This window comes from Hemiscyllium ocellatum, chromosome 18, assembly GCF_020745735.1.
Source record: "Hemiscyllium ocellatum isolate sHemOce1 chromosome 18, sHemOce1.pat.X.cur, whole genome shotgun sequence".
Taxonomy (NCBI): Eukaryota; Metazoa; Chordata; class Chondrichthyes; order Orectolobiformes; family Hemiscylliidae; genus Hemiscyllium; species Hemiscyllium ocellatum.
In genome coordinates this window covers 25672812-25688147 of record NC_083418.1, presented here as the reverse complement: position 1 = coordinate 25688147, position 15336 = coordinate 25672812, and the positions used below count along the sequence as shown (strand labels likewise).

General features: G+C 42.8%; 1 protein-coding gene across 1 annotated transcript in view; it reads left to right on the top strand.

The window, feature by feature from the left end:
- The window catches only part of cracr2b (calcium release activated channel regulator 2B), a 106763-nt gene that overhangs the window by 43237 nt on the left and 48190 nt on the right, over positions 1-15336 (top strand). Inside the window, exon 8 of the mRNA XM_060839172.1 lies at positions 365-463. Within this exon, the coding sequence (XP_060695155.1) occupies positions 365-463 (99 nt within the window). The remainder of the gene's footprint in view (positions 1-364; positions 464-15336) is intronic.

The window sequence follows — 15336 nt, the reverse complement described above, 5'->3', positions numbered from 1 at the left end:
TCATACCCTGCACAGCTTATCATGGACCCTTCCCAGACTGTCCTGTGAAATTGGGCTGAAGTGAAAATGGCCCCAGAACCCAAAATGTCAGCATACCCCATGTGCCACTGGTAATCGGACTGATGGGCAATGACTGGAACTGGGTTGTGCAGATATTCTGGGAGCTGAATTAATGCGCCCAGGCAGTCTCTGATCATGTGGGCTAGCGTCGGATCTGCATGTCCCTGAATGTAAATTTTAAAAATACAATCTGCCTGATCAAGGACAGAGTTACTTCAAACTTTGCTGGAGAATGCTAAATGACAGACTTTGTTTGTTTGTTAACTGCACTGCAGTATATTCTTGCTCTTGCTATGTGTCCCAGCAGGATGTGTGGAAGCACAGTGACCGAAACCATCAGCTACAGAGGGAACTCAGCAGTAAGGAGCAGGACCTAGAAAATATCATTCAAAAGCAGAAGAAGGTATGTTGTGAGACCTAGATTCCTTTTCAAATTACTGGTTTTAACTTTGGGATTTGTTTGTTTTGTTTTCCATAAGGAGAATTCTCTGGGCCAGCAAAAAAAAATGTACCTTTTATAATGTCATGTTTGAAAGCAAGTGTCTTCATACGCATTTTTTCTTAATGAGTGTACCTAGACTGATTGGGCTCCATATTTAAAATGTTCCACAAAGAATGTATGCAAGTTGTTCTATTTTCACTGGTTTCTGTAAGCACTGGATGTTTGTTCTAGCTAGAAAGTATGGGGGAAGAAAAAGACACACTGCCATTAAACAGCTGTAAGGGCAAACCTTTGTGAGCCAGGAGAGTTTGACCCATGTAGGGTTGTGTGGAATAGAGCAACTTAATAGAGCAACTTCTTATATGACGTTGTCTTCCTTGGCGTTTTCCTTTTCTCTCAATATGTCTTCCAAAAGATTAGAGATTTTGTAGCAATCTGACTGAAAGATTTGTTATTTAGTTCAAATTGCAAAGGGACACTCTTATTCTTGCATACTGGGTATTGTTATTTGTATTAAACTGAGAAAAAGCTGCAACACAAAGGGACTTGGGATTACTTGTACATTCAGAAAGCTTGCACCCACACAGCAGATAATCAGGCAGGCTAATGGAACGTTGGTCCTTATTTCAAGGGGGTGAGAGTAGGGAAGTCTTACTGTAACTGTACAAGGTGCTGGTGAGACCACATCTGGAGTATTGAGAATAGCTTTGGTCCCCTTATTTAATTTGATTTGTCTCTGGGTGCAGTGTAAAGTTTTTTTTTGTTTAGCGTGTAGTACTGGCAGATCATACCATACAAAGATCATTGAGAGACTGATCAGAGTGAGGGATACAAAGTTATGGCTGCAAAGAAGGTGCACAAAAGCAAGACCAACAATAGATTCGAAACTTGAGAGACATTGAGGACTGCAGATGCTGGAGATCAGAGTTGTGTGTGTGGTGCTGGCAAAGCACAGCAGGTCAGGCAGCATCCGAGGAGCAGGAGAATTGACATTTCGGGCAAAAGCACTTCATCAGGAATGAGGCTTGTGAGCCAAGGGTGTAGAGAGATCAATGGGAGGGAGATAGAGCTGGGGGGGAAGGTAGCTTAGAATGCGATAGATGAAGGTAGGGCTAATGGTGATAGGGTAGAGCGGATAGTTGGGAAGGAAGATGGACAGGTCATTGGGGTGGTGCTGCGTTGGAAGATTAGATCTGGAATAAGGTGGGAGGAGGGGAAGTGAGATAACTGGTGAAATCCACATTGATGCCATGGAGTTGGAAGGTCCCAAGGCGGAAGATGAAGTTAGAGTGTGGTAATAGAGGAGGCCCAGGACCTGCATATCCTTGGTGGAGTGGAAGGGGGAGTTGAAGTGTTCAGCCACGAGGTAATTTCCTGTGAGTAAATATTTCAATCATTCCTTTCCTCTTCTGGAGAAGTTTGGATATTTTCTTCCTTGAGCAGATTTATACAAGTTCAAAATTCAGTTGAGGCCTGCCTTTCTGCTAAACAGATTAGAACAAGTAGTAGCCTTGAAAATTGAGATGTGGAGGAGTCTGTGTTGGACTGGAGTGGACAAAGTTTAAAAATCTCTCAACACCTGGTGAAAGTTCAACAAGTTTATTTGGAAGCACTAGCTTTTGGAGCACTGCTCCTTCATCAGGTAGATGTGGAGCAGGACAATAAGATACAGATTTTATAGCCAAAAGATCTGTGTCATGCAACTGAAATGATATATTGAACAAACCTAAATTGCTGTTACGTCTTTCATCTTTTAGAATGGGTTGCAGGTTAAAGTTCATTAAAAGAACGACTTTTAAGTCACATTCTTGAGGTAACTTAAAGTTTTATAAAATAATGTGACAGCTCAGCTCAGTCAGTGTATTAAAGGATGAGGTTAGCGTCTGTCTGTATCCCAATCTTGAGTCAGACTGGTTCTATTTCCAAAGTAGGAATTTATAAAATGTTATATGGATTGACTGCCTTCATTGTCTGCAGATTGTGTTTTTTGAGCAAAAATAGAATGTATCTGCAAATGCAATTTCACCCCACAGACTTGTATAAATGTGTGCATATTTTGTGCACATGAGTGTGATGGCAGTATAAGCCTGTGACTGTGTGTGTGTTTTTGTGGTTAAGAGTGTTGGGGGTGTATGTGTTTGCGTCTGAGAGAGGGTGTGTGTGTGTTTGCGTGTAGTGTAGTGAGGAGACCTGTAGTGTGATGTGAACCCAAGGTCCTGGTTGAGGCCATCCTCATGGGTACTGAACTTGGTATCAGCCTCTGCTCACAATCACGTTCTCTCTCTCTCTCTCTCTCTCTCTCTCTCTCTCTCTCTCTCTCTCTCTCTCTCTCCCCCCTCTCTCTCTCTCTCTCCAGATACATTCTGCACGGCACTGTGATCTTTTGCTATAAATTCTGTGTCTTATGATCCTGCCCAACTAGCTACCTAATGAAGAAGCACAACTCTGAAAGCTGGTACTTCCAAAAAACCTATTGGAGTATAACCTGGTGTAGTGTGATTTTTTTTAACTTTGAAAATTGATGCAAGAGTTGTATCTTGCAGTCAGTGAACTGCAAACCAAATTCATTTCAAACTGTTGTGATTTATCTACTGGTAATTCACTTTCGTTATTAGGAACAAATCATTTAATATCTTAGCCAAACATACAAAAAATAGATCTCTGTCCAAAACTTACTGTGCCTTGGCAGAATGAGAAATTGCGAAGTTCTTCTCCGTTTCTCCAATGTGACATTTTTTTCCCCTTCCTTCCAAACCACAATGGCAACTCTTATTCTGTTTTAATTTATAGTTCTCTTCCTGCTGAATTCAACCCTTGACTCCATGTTTTACAACTATGTCTTTGTACAAATGACTTACTGCTGAAGAGGTATGAGAGGCCTCATGCATACACTTTTCTTGCCATAATGCTCTGACTTTATTTATTGGTCTGTAAACTATTCTCTGGAGTAAAATGTTCCTCTGACTTATGCACTCGTGACAGTCCTTCTGTGATAAAAGCTTGGGTTTCGAGCTTTTATCAGCAGTTTTAAGAACATGATTGAAACCATTCCTTTCTACATCTTGAGCCTCTGCTTTTGTTTAAGGAGACAAAGTAAAAATATATTCATGATTGTACAGAGACTTATCCTGTCACCTTAGCAATAGGCCTGTCCATTGTCCATATTGGAGTCCATTGTGAAGGATGAGATTTCTGAATATTTGGCTATGTATGGTAAAATAGGCAAAGTCAGCATGGTTTCATCAAGTAGAGGTCATGCCTGACAAATCTGCTAGAACTCTGAGGAAGTAACAAGCAGGTTAGACCAAGGAGCGCAATGGATGTTATCTACCTGGACATCAAGAAGGCCTTTGACAAGGTGCTGCAAAGGAGGCTGCTGAGTAAGATAAGGGCCCATGGTGTTAGAGGCAAGGTACTAGCATGGATAGAGGATTGGCTGTCTGGTAGAAAGCAGAGAGTGGAGATAAAAGGGCCTTCCTCAGGATGGCAGCCGGTGACTAGTGGTGTTCCGCAAAGGTCGGTGTTGGGGCCACAACTTTTCACTTTCTATGTTAAAGATTTTGATGAAGGAACTGTAGGCATTCTGGCTAAGTTTGAAGATGATTCAAAGATAAGTAGAGGGACAGGTAGCATTGAGGAGTTGGGGCAGCTGCAGTAAGATTTACACAGTTAGGAGAGTGGACAAGGCAGATGGAGTACAATGTAAGAAAGTGTGAGGTCATGTACTCTGGTAGGAAACAGAGGCATGGACTATTTTCTAAATGGGGAGAAAATTCAGAAATCCAAAGTGCAAAGAGACTTGGGAGGTCTAGTTCAGGATTCTCTCAAAGTAAACTTGCAGGTTGAGTCAGTAGTTAGGAAGGGAAATCAATGGTGGCATTTATTTGGAGAGTACTTAAATATAAAAGCAGACGTACTTCTGAGGCTTCATAAGGTTTTGGTCAGACCACATTTGGAGTGTTGTGTGCAGTTTTGGGTCCTAATCTTAGGAAGGATGTACTGCCCTGGAGTATGTTCTGAGGTGGTTCACGAGAATGGCTGGAGGAATGAAAAGGTTAACCTATGAGGAAGGCTTGAGGACTCTGGGACTATACTCTGGTGTTTAAAAGGATGAGGGGGATCTAATTGAAACATACTGAATGGCCTGGACAGAGTTAAAGTTGGGAAGAAAGAGTTAATCTTTCCATTGGTAGGAGAGACTAGGACCTGAAGGCACAGCCTTAGAATAAAGGGAAGATCTTTTAGAATGGAGATAAGTAGAAATCTCTTCAGCCAGAGAGTGGTGAATATGTGGAATTCACTGCCAGAGAAGGTTGTGGAGGCCAGGTCATTGAGTGAGTATACTGAAGACTGAGATTTATAGGTTCTTGATTGTCATGGGGATCTAGGGTTACAGGCAGGAAGTGGGAGAATAAGGTTGAGAAACTTATCAGCCATGATTGAATGATGGACCAGACTTGATGGGTTGAATGGCCAAATTTCTGCTCCTATGTCTTATGGTCCGAGAGAATCTCATTGGGTTCTTCTTGCTCACACTGGCTCCCCTGTAAAAATTGAATGCAGAATGGATGCTATCGTATACCTAGATGATCCTGAATGGTTTCATAAGCAATCTATTGTTTGACATCTAGAGGTTTTGATGCATGCAAACAAATAAAGCCCTAGAGATTGGTTGATTTTCAAGCTCCTGGTGTTTATTTGATACAACAGTGAATGAACTGCACAGCTGATCAAGAATTGGACCATTGTTAAAGTAACTCCCCTCGGTCCAAACAATTATAATAACCAGCAGCACACCCTCTAGTTCATTGGGATCTGATTTTACCATTACTACTAAATCTCCTGATTGTTCACATGTCTCATCTCCAACAAGAGAGAATCTAACTATCACCCCATGACATCCAATGGCATTATCGTCCACTGCTATCAACATTCTGGGGGTGGGTGGTGGGGAGAAAGGTGTTGTGGTTAACTATAAACTGAATTGGACCAGTTTAGATAAATATTGTGGCTACAACAGCAGGTCAAAAGCTGTGACTCTCACAGTGAGTAACTCAACTCCTGGCTCCGAAAACCTATCCACTATCCAGAAGGTAAAATTCAGGAGTGTATTGGAATACTCTCTCCTTGCTATTTAGGACAAAACAGCCCACTTGATAAGTATTAAATCCACCAACATTTATTTCCTCTGTCTTCGACACTCAACAGCAGAAGTGAGTACCATCTACAAGATCATAGAATCCCTACAGTCTGGAAACAGCCTTCGGATCAACAAATCGACACCAACCCTCTGAAGAGTAACTCACCCTGACCCATTATTGACCCCTGACTAATGCATCTAACCTACACATCCCTGGACACTACGGGCAATTTACATGGCCAATTCACCTGACCTACACGTCTTTAGATTGTGGGAGGAAACCAGACCACCCAGAGGGTACCCACACAGACATGGGGAGAATGTGCAAACTCCACACGGGCAGTCCTCCAAGGCTGGAATCGAATCCCAGTTCTTGGCACTGTGAGGTGGCAGTGCTAGCCACTGTACCATCCAAGATGTGTAGCAGAAATTCATCATGTCTCCTTAGATAGTATCTTTCAAAGCTATGGGCACTATAGTATTAAAGGTGATGGTCAACAAATATTTGGGAGTATGACCACCCATAAAGTCTCTTTCAACCCATTCACCATGTAGTAAATTTCCTTCATTGTAACTGGGTCTAATCCTGGGCATTGTGGGTCTATCTACGGCAAATGGAGTGCAGCTTATCACCATCTTCTCAATGACTACTATGGATGGACAACCAATACTGGCCCAGCCAGCAAAGCCTATGTCCCATGAATGAATAAAAATACGGTTATAAATTGGTAACTGAATTCTACAAAATCCAAGTCCAAAACATCTCGGTGGCACTTCCTCTAGTCTACACAGGAACCTTTCTTCCTAAACATTTCCATCTCTGTTGCTGTCTCCTCCTTCAACATACTTGGTGAAGCTTGTCTCTCTAATCAAGCTTTTGGTCACCTTTCTCTAATATTTCCTCAAGTGGCCCTTTGTTGCATTTTGCTACTTGATCCTATGAAGCACATTGAAATGTTTTGATACTTTAACACTAAGTTATGTAAAAATGCAAGTTGTTGGATGAACTGAACCTGGCTGAAGTGTTACAGAAGCCTCTATGATCCCAGATAAGTGAATGGGAATTAGTAAGGTTCTGGTAAATGTAATTGGGCTGAAACTGGATTGGCCTAGCTTTTTATACCATTTCACAATCTGAAAGGTTGGCAATGCCCTGCATGTAGGTGCGCCCTGGGAAGAATGGCTACCAAAATGAGACACCAGAGGACTAGTGACACACATGGAATCATATACCAAGGAAACCAGTATCCTCCAGATAGAATGGAGCAGGGGGAACAATTAATATGTCCATTTTTCTGCATGAAGTCAGGACAGTCTTCTCCCTTAATTACCTCTCTAGACAATTGAAAGTGCAGCACTTTCATGGTATGAGGGCACTATGAAATGGCCAGGAGAGGTGCTGCAATCTCCCTGACTGAAGAAGCAATCGGGTACAACCATTTAAATGAATGAAATGGCCTCGCTTTCGAGACCGAGAGTGAGATGGGAGAGATCTCCATGGAAACAAATGTTTTAGAAAACAAAAACTGAAGCTGCACTCAGCAAACATTAATTTGCAATGAATGGCATCTCACCATGTTTTGAAAAAAAAAATCAAAGTCTTTGAAGGTGATTACTTGGAATTGTGGAATTTGTGACCATGGTGATGTGCATCGAGATTCCATTTGGCTTTCTATTTTCCATCCAGTCTTTCAAGAACACTCCAATTAGCCAAGTATTGACATGAGTCATAAAGATGTACAGGACCGAAACAGACCCTTGGGTCCAACTTGTCCATGCTGACCAGATTTCCCAACCCAATCTAGTCCCATCTGCCAGCACCTCCCACCCCTTCCTGTTCGTACCCATCCAGATGCCTTTTCACTGCTGCAATTGTACCAGCCTCCACCACTTCCTCTGGCAGCTCATTCCATACAAGTACCACCCTCTGCGTGAAAAGGTTGCCCCTTAGGTCTCTTTTATATCTTTCCCCTCTCACCCTAAACCTATGCCCTCTAGTTCGAATGGTAAGTCACTGGCCGGATTAGTTACAGAAGACTAAATGAACCTAAATTGGGTAGTTTCTGAAAATAGGTATGTAATTTAGTCAGTGCCTTTTCAGTGAAATGCAGGCAACCTGTTAAATTTGTTTTCTGCTCTTAAAGGTTATTGCATGCGGTCAGCAATAATCATGCTATTCATTGGCAGCACAAACCAGCCACTGACCCAATATTGCTATTTGCTAGCATTATGTACAGCTAGTCTACACTGTTTAATAAATCCTGCACCTCTTGGAATGTATGTTGTGATTTCTATGAGATGCTGGGGTCATTTTAAATCAAGCTGTGCAACAAATGATGTCTCAGCATAAGCATGTACATTCTCCAAGGATAACCACTGAGTTCAGTGCTCGGGGTTCAGCCCCCAGGGCTAATTATAGAGTCATTGAGATGTACTGCACAGAAACAGACCCTTTGGTCCAACATGTCCATGCTGACCAGATATCCCAAACCAATCTAATCCCACCTACCAGCACCTGGCCCATACCGCTCTAAAGCCTTCCTATTCATATACACATCCAGATGCCTTTTAAATCTTGCAATCATACTAGCCTTCACCACTTTCCCTGGCAGCTCATTCCATACACATATCACTCTCTGTAAAAACGTTGTCTCTCAGGTCTCTTTTATATCTTTCCCCTCTCACTTAAACTTATGCCATTTAGTTCTGGACTCTCTGACCCAGGGAAGGGACTTTGTCTATTTATCTTATCCATACCCCTCAAGATTTTACAAACCTTTATAAGGTCATCTCCAACATAACCTCAACCTCATCCTCCGACACTCCAGGGAAAGCAGCCCTAGCCTATTCAACCTCTCCCTATAGCTCAAATCTTCTAACACTGGCAACATCCTTGTAAATCTTTTCTGAACCCTTTCAAGTTTCACAATATCCTTCCAACAGGAAAGAGAACAGATTTGCACGCAATATTCCAAAAGTGGCCCAACCAATGTCCTGTACAGCCGCAACATGACCTCCCAACTCCTGTACTCAATACTCTGACCGATGAAGGAAAGCATACCAAACACCGCCTTCACTATGCTATCTACATATGACTTCACTTTTAAGGAGCTATGAACCTGCACTCCAAGGTCTCTTTGTTCAGTAACACTCCCTAGGACCTTACCATTAAGTGTATAAGTCCTGCTAAAATTTGCTTTCCCAAAATGAAGCACCTCGCATTTATCTGAATTAAACTCCATATGCCACTTCTCAGCCCATTGGCCCATCTGGTCAGGATCCTGTTGTAATCTGAGGTAACCGTCTTCGCTGTCCACTACACCTCCAATTTTGGTGCCATCTGCAAACTTACTAACTGTACTATTTATGCTCGCATCCAAATCATTTATATAAATTATGAAAAGTAGAGGACCCAACACCGATCCTTGTGGCACTCCACTGGTCACAGGCCTCCAGTCTAAAAAACAACCCTCCACCACCACCCTATGTCTTCTACCTTTGAGCCAGTTCTGTATCCAAATGGCTAGTTCTCCCTGTATTCCATGAGATCTAACCTGGCTAACCAGTCTCCCATGGGAAACCTTGTCGAATGCTGTACTGAAGTCCATATAGATCATGCCCTCTGCCCTCATCAATCCTCTTCGTTGCTTCTTCACAGAACTATATCAAGTTTGAGACATGATTTCCCACGTACAAAGCCATGTTGACTATCCCTAATCAGTCCTTACCTTTCCAAATACATGTACATCCTGTCCCTCAGGATTCCCTCCAATGAATTGCTCACCACCGATGTCGGGCGTACAGGTCTATGGTTCCCTAGCTTGTCCATACCACCCTTCTTAAACAGTGGAACCACGTTAGCTAACCTCCAGTCTTCCGGCACCCAACCTGTAACTATTGATGAGACAAATATCAATCACTCCCCGAGCTTCCCACAGAGTTCTTGGGTTGCCAGGCCACAAGAAATTCAATGGTCTTCTACATATGGCCTCTATTCCTGATGAAGGGCTTTTGCCCGAAACATCGATTTTCCTGCTCCTCGGATGCCGCCTGACCTGCTGTGCTTTTCCAGTACCACTCTGATCTAAACTATACAAATGGTCATTATTAGCCAATGTATTATAAGCTACCATCTGCATTAATAGCCTCAAATATTCCTCCATTTAATGTATGCCTATTGCTCACTTTCTAACAATCATAGTACATACCTAACCAGTACAGTTTGAACGCACCCTCCCACATTTAGTCCTGTTGTATCTCTGTTTGCACACATTGCCAGCTATTCAGCTATGGTAGCTACACCATTTGCCAATGACATTCACTGACTGACTTCCCTCTGGTTTGTAGGCACGACCAGACGGAATTGCAGAATTATTACAATGCAGATGGAGGCTATTCGGTCCATTATGCCTGCACCTGCTCTGTACAGTATAATTCTTACATCCCTCTCACTTCAGTTGCACAACACTTTTAATCTGTGCCCTCAGCCCTCACATTCATGTTTCTTTTACTAGCAGAAACTGCTTCACCCTGCCTATTCTGTCCAACCCACTCATAATTTTGAAACCACAGTCTCTACTCTCCAAAGAGGACAGTCCCAACTACTTCCACCTATTTTTTTAAGCTGAGGTTTCTCCTATCTCTAACCATTCTAGTAAATCACTTTTGCACTGTCTTTAATGCATTTGCATTTTTCCTGTAATGTGGCACCAACCACCGTACACAATACTCTGGCCGAGGTCCAACAAGTGTCCTCGTTTTTGTGCACTCTATACCTATTAATAAAACAGAACATAGTATGCTTTATTTACTGCTCGCTCCACCTGTCCTGCTACCTTCAATGATGTATGCACATTCACACCCAAGTTCCCGAGTTCCTGCAGCCCCTTTAGAATTGTGTCTCCTTTTTATGTTGTCTTTCAGTGTTCTTCTGCTCAAAGTGCATTACCTTTCACTTCTCTGCATTGAAGCTTACCTGCCACCCATCTGCCCATTCCATCAACTTATCATTAGAGTTCCACAGTGTTCTCTCACTGTTTGCAATTTTTTCAAGTTAAGTGTCATCTGCAAAATTGAAAATTGCTCCCGACGCACTAAGCTCCAGATCATTAACCTATATCAGGAAAAGCAAGATTCCCAATTCTGATATCTGGAGAACTCTTCTACAAACTGACTTCCAGCTGGAAATATATCCATCAAACAATATTGTCTCACTAAGCCAATTTTTATCCCATGTTGCCAGCCTCCATTTTATAATATGACATACTTTCCTTGCAAGTCTGTTGAGAGACACTCAATCAAATACAGTGATGATTAAAGCAGCGATGTGGAGGTACTTCTGTATATTTTATTCTCCACAAAACAAATAGTAATTGTTGAAATGGGAAGGGTCTTTGTTGGGGCTGGGTACAAGACCAGCGAAGAATGTGAATTAATTAGGACACATTCATACCTATACCACTATCTCACATTGTACATTTACCACATTTCACAGTAACCAAGATGGTGGCAGAGCAGCAGTACAGCATGTGGGTTCCTGTCCAGAGCTCATCTGCTCCATCCCATTTTATGCTGCCTTTTCTTTTGCCGCTTTCTTTTCTTTCTTTCATCTGCTTACCTTCTGTGGAGAGATTGGTGGCCTCAAGATGTCCAGTGCATGTGAGACAAGGTTTCTTCGCGGTGGTGGAGGGAGTCGACTTTAGTGCAGCATGGGTGGAGATCGAGCCCAGAGTGTGAAAGATTGAGCCCAATGTGCAGGAGATTGAGTAACAACATTTTAAAAGACATCTGGATGGGTAAATGAACAGGAAGGGTCGAGAGGGATATGGGCCAAGTACTGACAAATGGGACTAGATTAATTTAGGATATCTGGTTGTCATGAACGAATTAGACCGAAGGGTCTGTTTCCATGCTGTACATATTATGACTCTGTCACCACTGCTTTTTTTTCTCTGCTATCCACTTGATATTGGTGCCCTTTGGTTCTTGAGCCTTTCTTCAAAAAGAATTTGTTTCTTTGTCTTTGTATAGAACGCCCATGGTTTTCAACACCTCAATCGCATTTCCTTTTTAACTTTCGCTTTCCAATGGACAACGACCCCAGCTTCTCCAATCTATGTAACTGAAGTCTTTTATCCCTGAAACATGTCTTCCTTGCACGTGTTAACACTTGTCGTACTTTTTTTTTTAAAAAAAGCACTTCCGCCTCCAATGGGTTTAAAGCTACACACATGATTTCATTACATGTTACATTTAGGCAATATGTGGATGGGATAGGTATGGAGGGATACGAACCAAACGCCGGCAAATGGGGCTAGTTTAAATTGTGAACACTGGGAGGCATGGGCAGGTTGGGCCGAAGGGCCTGTTTCCATGCTATAGGGATTTTGTAAACTCCAAAAAGGCAATTTCACAAAACATTGAAAAGTTGACATGATTTGGAGATGCCGGTGTTGGACTGGGGTGTACAAAGTTAAAAATCACACAACACCAGGTTGTAATCCAACACAGGTTTAATTGGGAGCAATGTGTGCTTCCAATTAAATCTGTTGGACTATAACCTGGTGTTGTGATTTTTAACATTGAAAAGCTGGTAGACTTACCAAAAATCATAGCAAACAAAGACATAAAGATCGTAGGGTGCTTAGATAGTGAGGCATTCCAGGTTATGGCTGCACAGAAGGTGCACAAAGCAAGGTCAACATTAGCTCGATTAACATTATTTGAAGTTTGAGAGGGCCATTCAGTAGTCTAATAACAGGGAAGAAGCTGTTTTTGAACCTATTGGTGCATGTCTTCAAGCTTCTGTATCTTCTGCCTGTTGGAAGAGGCTGGAAGAGAGTATTACTGGGATGGGAGGGGTCTTTGATGATGGTAGCGTTTCCACAGCAACGCGAAGTATAAATGGAGTCCATAGATGGGAGGTTGGCTTGCTCTGGGCTATGCACGCAACTTCCTGTAGTTTCTTTCGGTCCGAGGCAGAGCACTTGCCTGACCAGGCCATTACGTACCCGGATAGAATGCTTTTTATGGTGCATATATAAAAGTTGGTGAGGGGCCTTATGGATGTGCCAAATTCCTAAGCCACCTGAGGAAGAAGAGGTGTTGTGCCTTGACTGGCATATCCAGGTGGCGGGTCCAGGACTTGTGTTTTCGTCATTCAGAGGAACTTGATGCTCTCAACCCTTTCCACCGTATCTCCATTGATGTAAATAGGGGCATGTCCTCCTCCTTTTTGCTGAAGTTAATGATCAGTTCTTTTGCTTGCCAACATTGCGAGAGAGATCGTTATTGTTGCATCACAACAGATAGAATCATGGACCAAACTCAATAGGCTGAATGGCCTCCTCCTATTGAATGAATGATTGTAACAGTGTCAGCCAGCTGGACCTCATATTCTGAGTTCCCTGACTGGGGCTGTTAATCTGGTTCAATCAGGGGGTCCCAGCTGGCGCACACAATAGGAGTGCCAGAGATACTGACATTGTGGAACTGACTGCAGGAGAACTATAGTCAAGGCCTCTGTGGAGTTATCTCCCCTATTTTCCGTGTTTCCCTTAGGATAGCATTGCATGAGGAAAATCATCTCTGCGACTTGATTGAGGCTTTTGGGGAAGTTACTAATAAGATTGAGGGCAGAGCAGTCGATATTTACTTGGACTTAATTAAAGACTTTGACAAGGTTCTGCATGGTCATGTGGAATTCAGGGTGAGCTTTCCAATTGAATATCAACTTGGCACAATGGCAGGAGACAGACAGTGGTGCTAGAGGGTTGCTTTTCAGACTGGAGGCCTGTGACCAGTGGTGTGTCACAGGGATTGGTTCTGAGTACTCTGTCATTTATATAAATGATTTGAATGAGCATATAGAAGGCATGGTCAGTAAGTTTGCAGATGACCCCAAAATTGGTGGCATAATAGATGGTGAAAGAAGGTTTTCTAAGATCACAAAGGGATCTAGATCGAATGGGTCAATGGCTGAAAAAATGGCATATGGAGTTCAGTCTGGATAAATGCAAAGTATTACATTTTGGTACAACAAACAGGTTTGGAATTAATACAATTAATGGTTGGTGTTGTAGAGCAGAGATACCTAGGGGTTCAGGTACATAATTTCTTGACTTTGCATCATGTATCGGCAGGGTGGTTAAAAAGGTGTTTAGCATGCTTGCCTTCATTGCTCAGTCCTTTGAGTGTAGGAATTGAGAAGTCATGTTGAGGTTGTTCAGGGCATTGGTGAGGCCTCTGAACTACTGTGTCCAGTTCAGGTTGCCCAGTTATAGGAAGGATATTGGTAAAGTGGTGAGGGTTCAGAAGAGATTTACCAGGATGCGGCTGGGTATGGAAGGTTTGAATGATAAAGAAAGTCTGGGACTTCTTTCACTGGAGCATAGGACGTTGAGAGGTATCCTTCTAGAAATTTATAGATTCATGAGAGGTTTAGATAGGGTTAATGGTCAGTGTCTTTTCTCTCGAATGGTGGAGTACAAGACTTGGGGGACACATCTTTAAGGTGAGGAGAAAGATTTCAAAAAAAGACATGCGGGGCAGATCTTTCTCACAGAAGGTGGTTCACATGAGGGGATGTGGTGGATGTGGGTACAATTACAATGTTTAAAAAACATTGGGATAAGTTACATGAATAGGAAAGGTTTGGAGTGAGATGGGCCAGGAGCAGGCAGGTGGCACAACGTTAACATGGGATTATGTTTGGCAAAGACTGATTTGACTGAAGGGTCTGTTTCCATACTGTATGATTCTCTGACTGTATGCCCACGCAACCCAGTTTTACTGATGAAACATAAAGAAGGAAAGCTAAGCTTTTAGATAGCATCCTTCAAGACTGTGGTGTCCCAAAGTGGGGCAGGCGTACTGACATTCCACGGAAATACTGCACCATTTGGAGAATGTGTGTTTCGGAAGAGACAATGAACTGAGTTCTGGTGATTCCCAAAAATATCTCAAGGTGTAATTTCAAAGAACAAGCAAGTTCTTCCCAGTATTCTAGTCATCGCTAAATTGACATCACAAAAACAAGTGATCTGATTGCTATCATCTTATTTGTAAGAGCTTGTCATGTGTAAATTTCATATCGATTACGTTGTAACACTAATACTTCCAAAAAAAGGCTTTATTGGCTGTAAAATGCTTTAGAATGGCTTGAGGATATGAACTAGTCAGGCAGGAGGCTGGAAGAACGCAGCAAGCCAGGTAGTGTCAGGAGGTACAAAAGTCAAAGTTTCAGGTGTAACACTTCTTTAGGACTGGGCGTGGGTGTGGGGGCAGCTGCAGTTTAAGGGGAAGACATGGACAGGGTGGTGAAGTGGGGGATAGGTGAAGACAGGTAGAGTGACGACTTGGTTGGTCAATGAGAGGAATGAATCTGGTTGGTGGCAGGGAGGAATGGAAGGGAGGGGCAGGGGCTGGGACAGGAGTTGGGGAATGGGGAGGGAGGTCATTTGAAATTGGAGAACTCTATGTTGAGTCCTCCAGGCTGTAGGCTGCCCAGGTGGAACATAAGGTGTTGTTCCTCCAACTTGTGCTGTGGTTTGTTTTAGCAATGGAAGAGGCCAAGGATGGTCATGTCAGAAAGAGAGTGATTGGGGGAATTAAAATGGGTGGTGACTGGGAGGTCTGGTTGGCCCCTGCGGGCCTGTCTGCAATGTTCAAAGAGCCGTTTGCTATGTTTACGTTC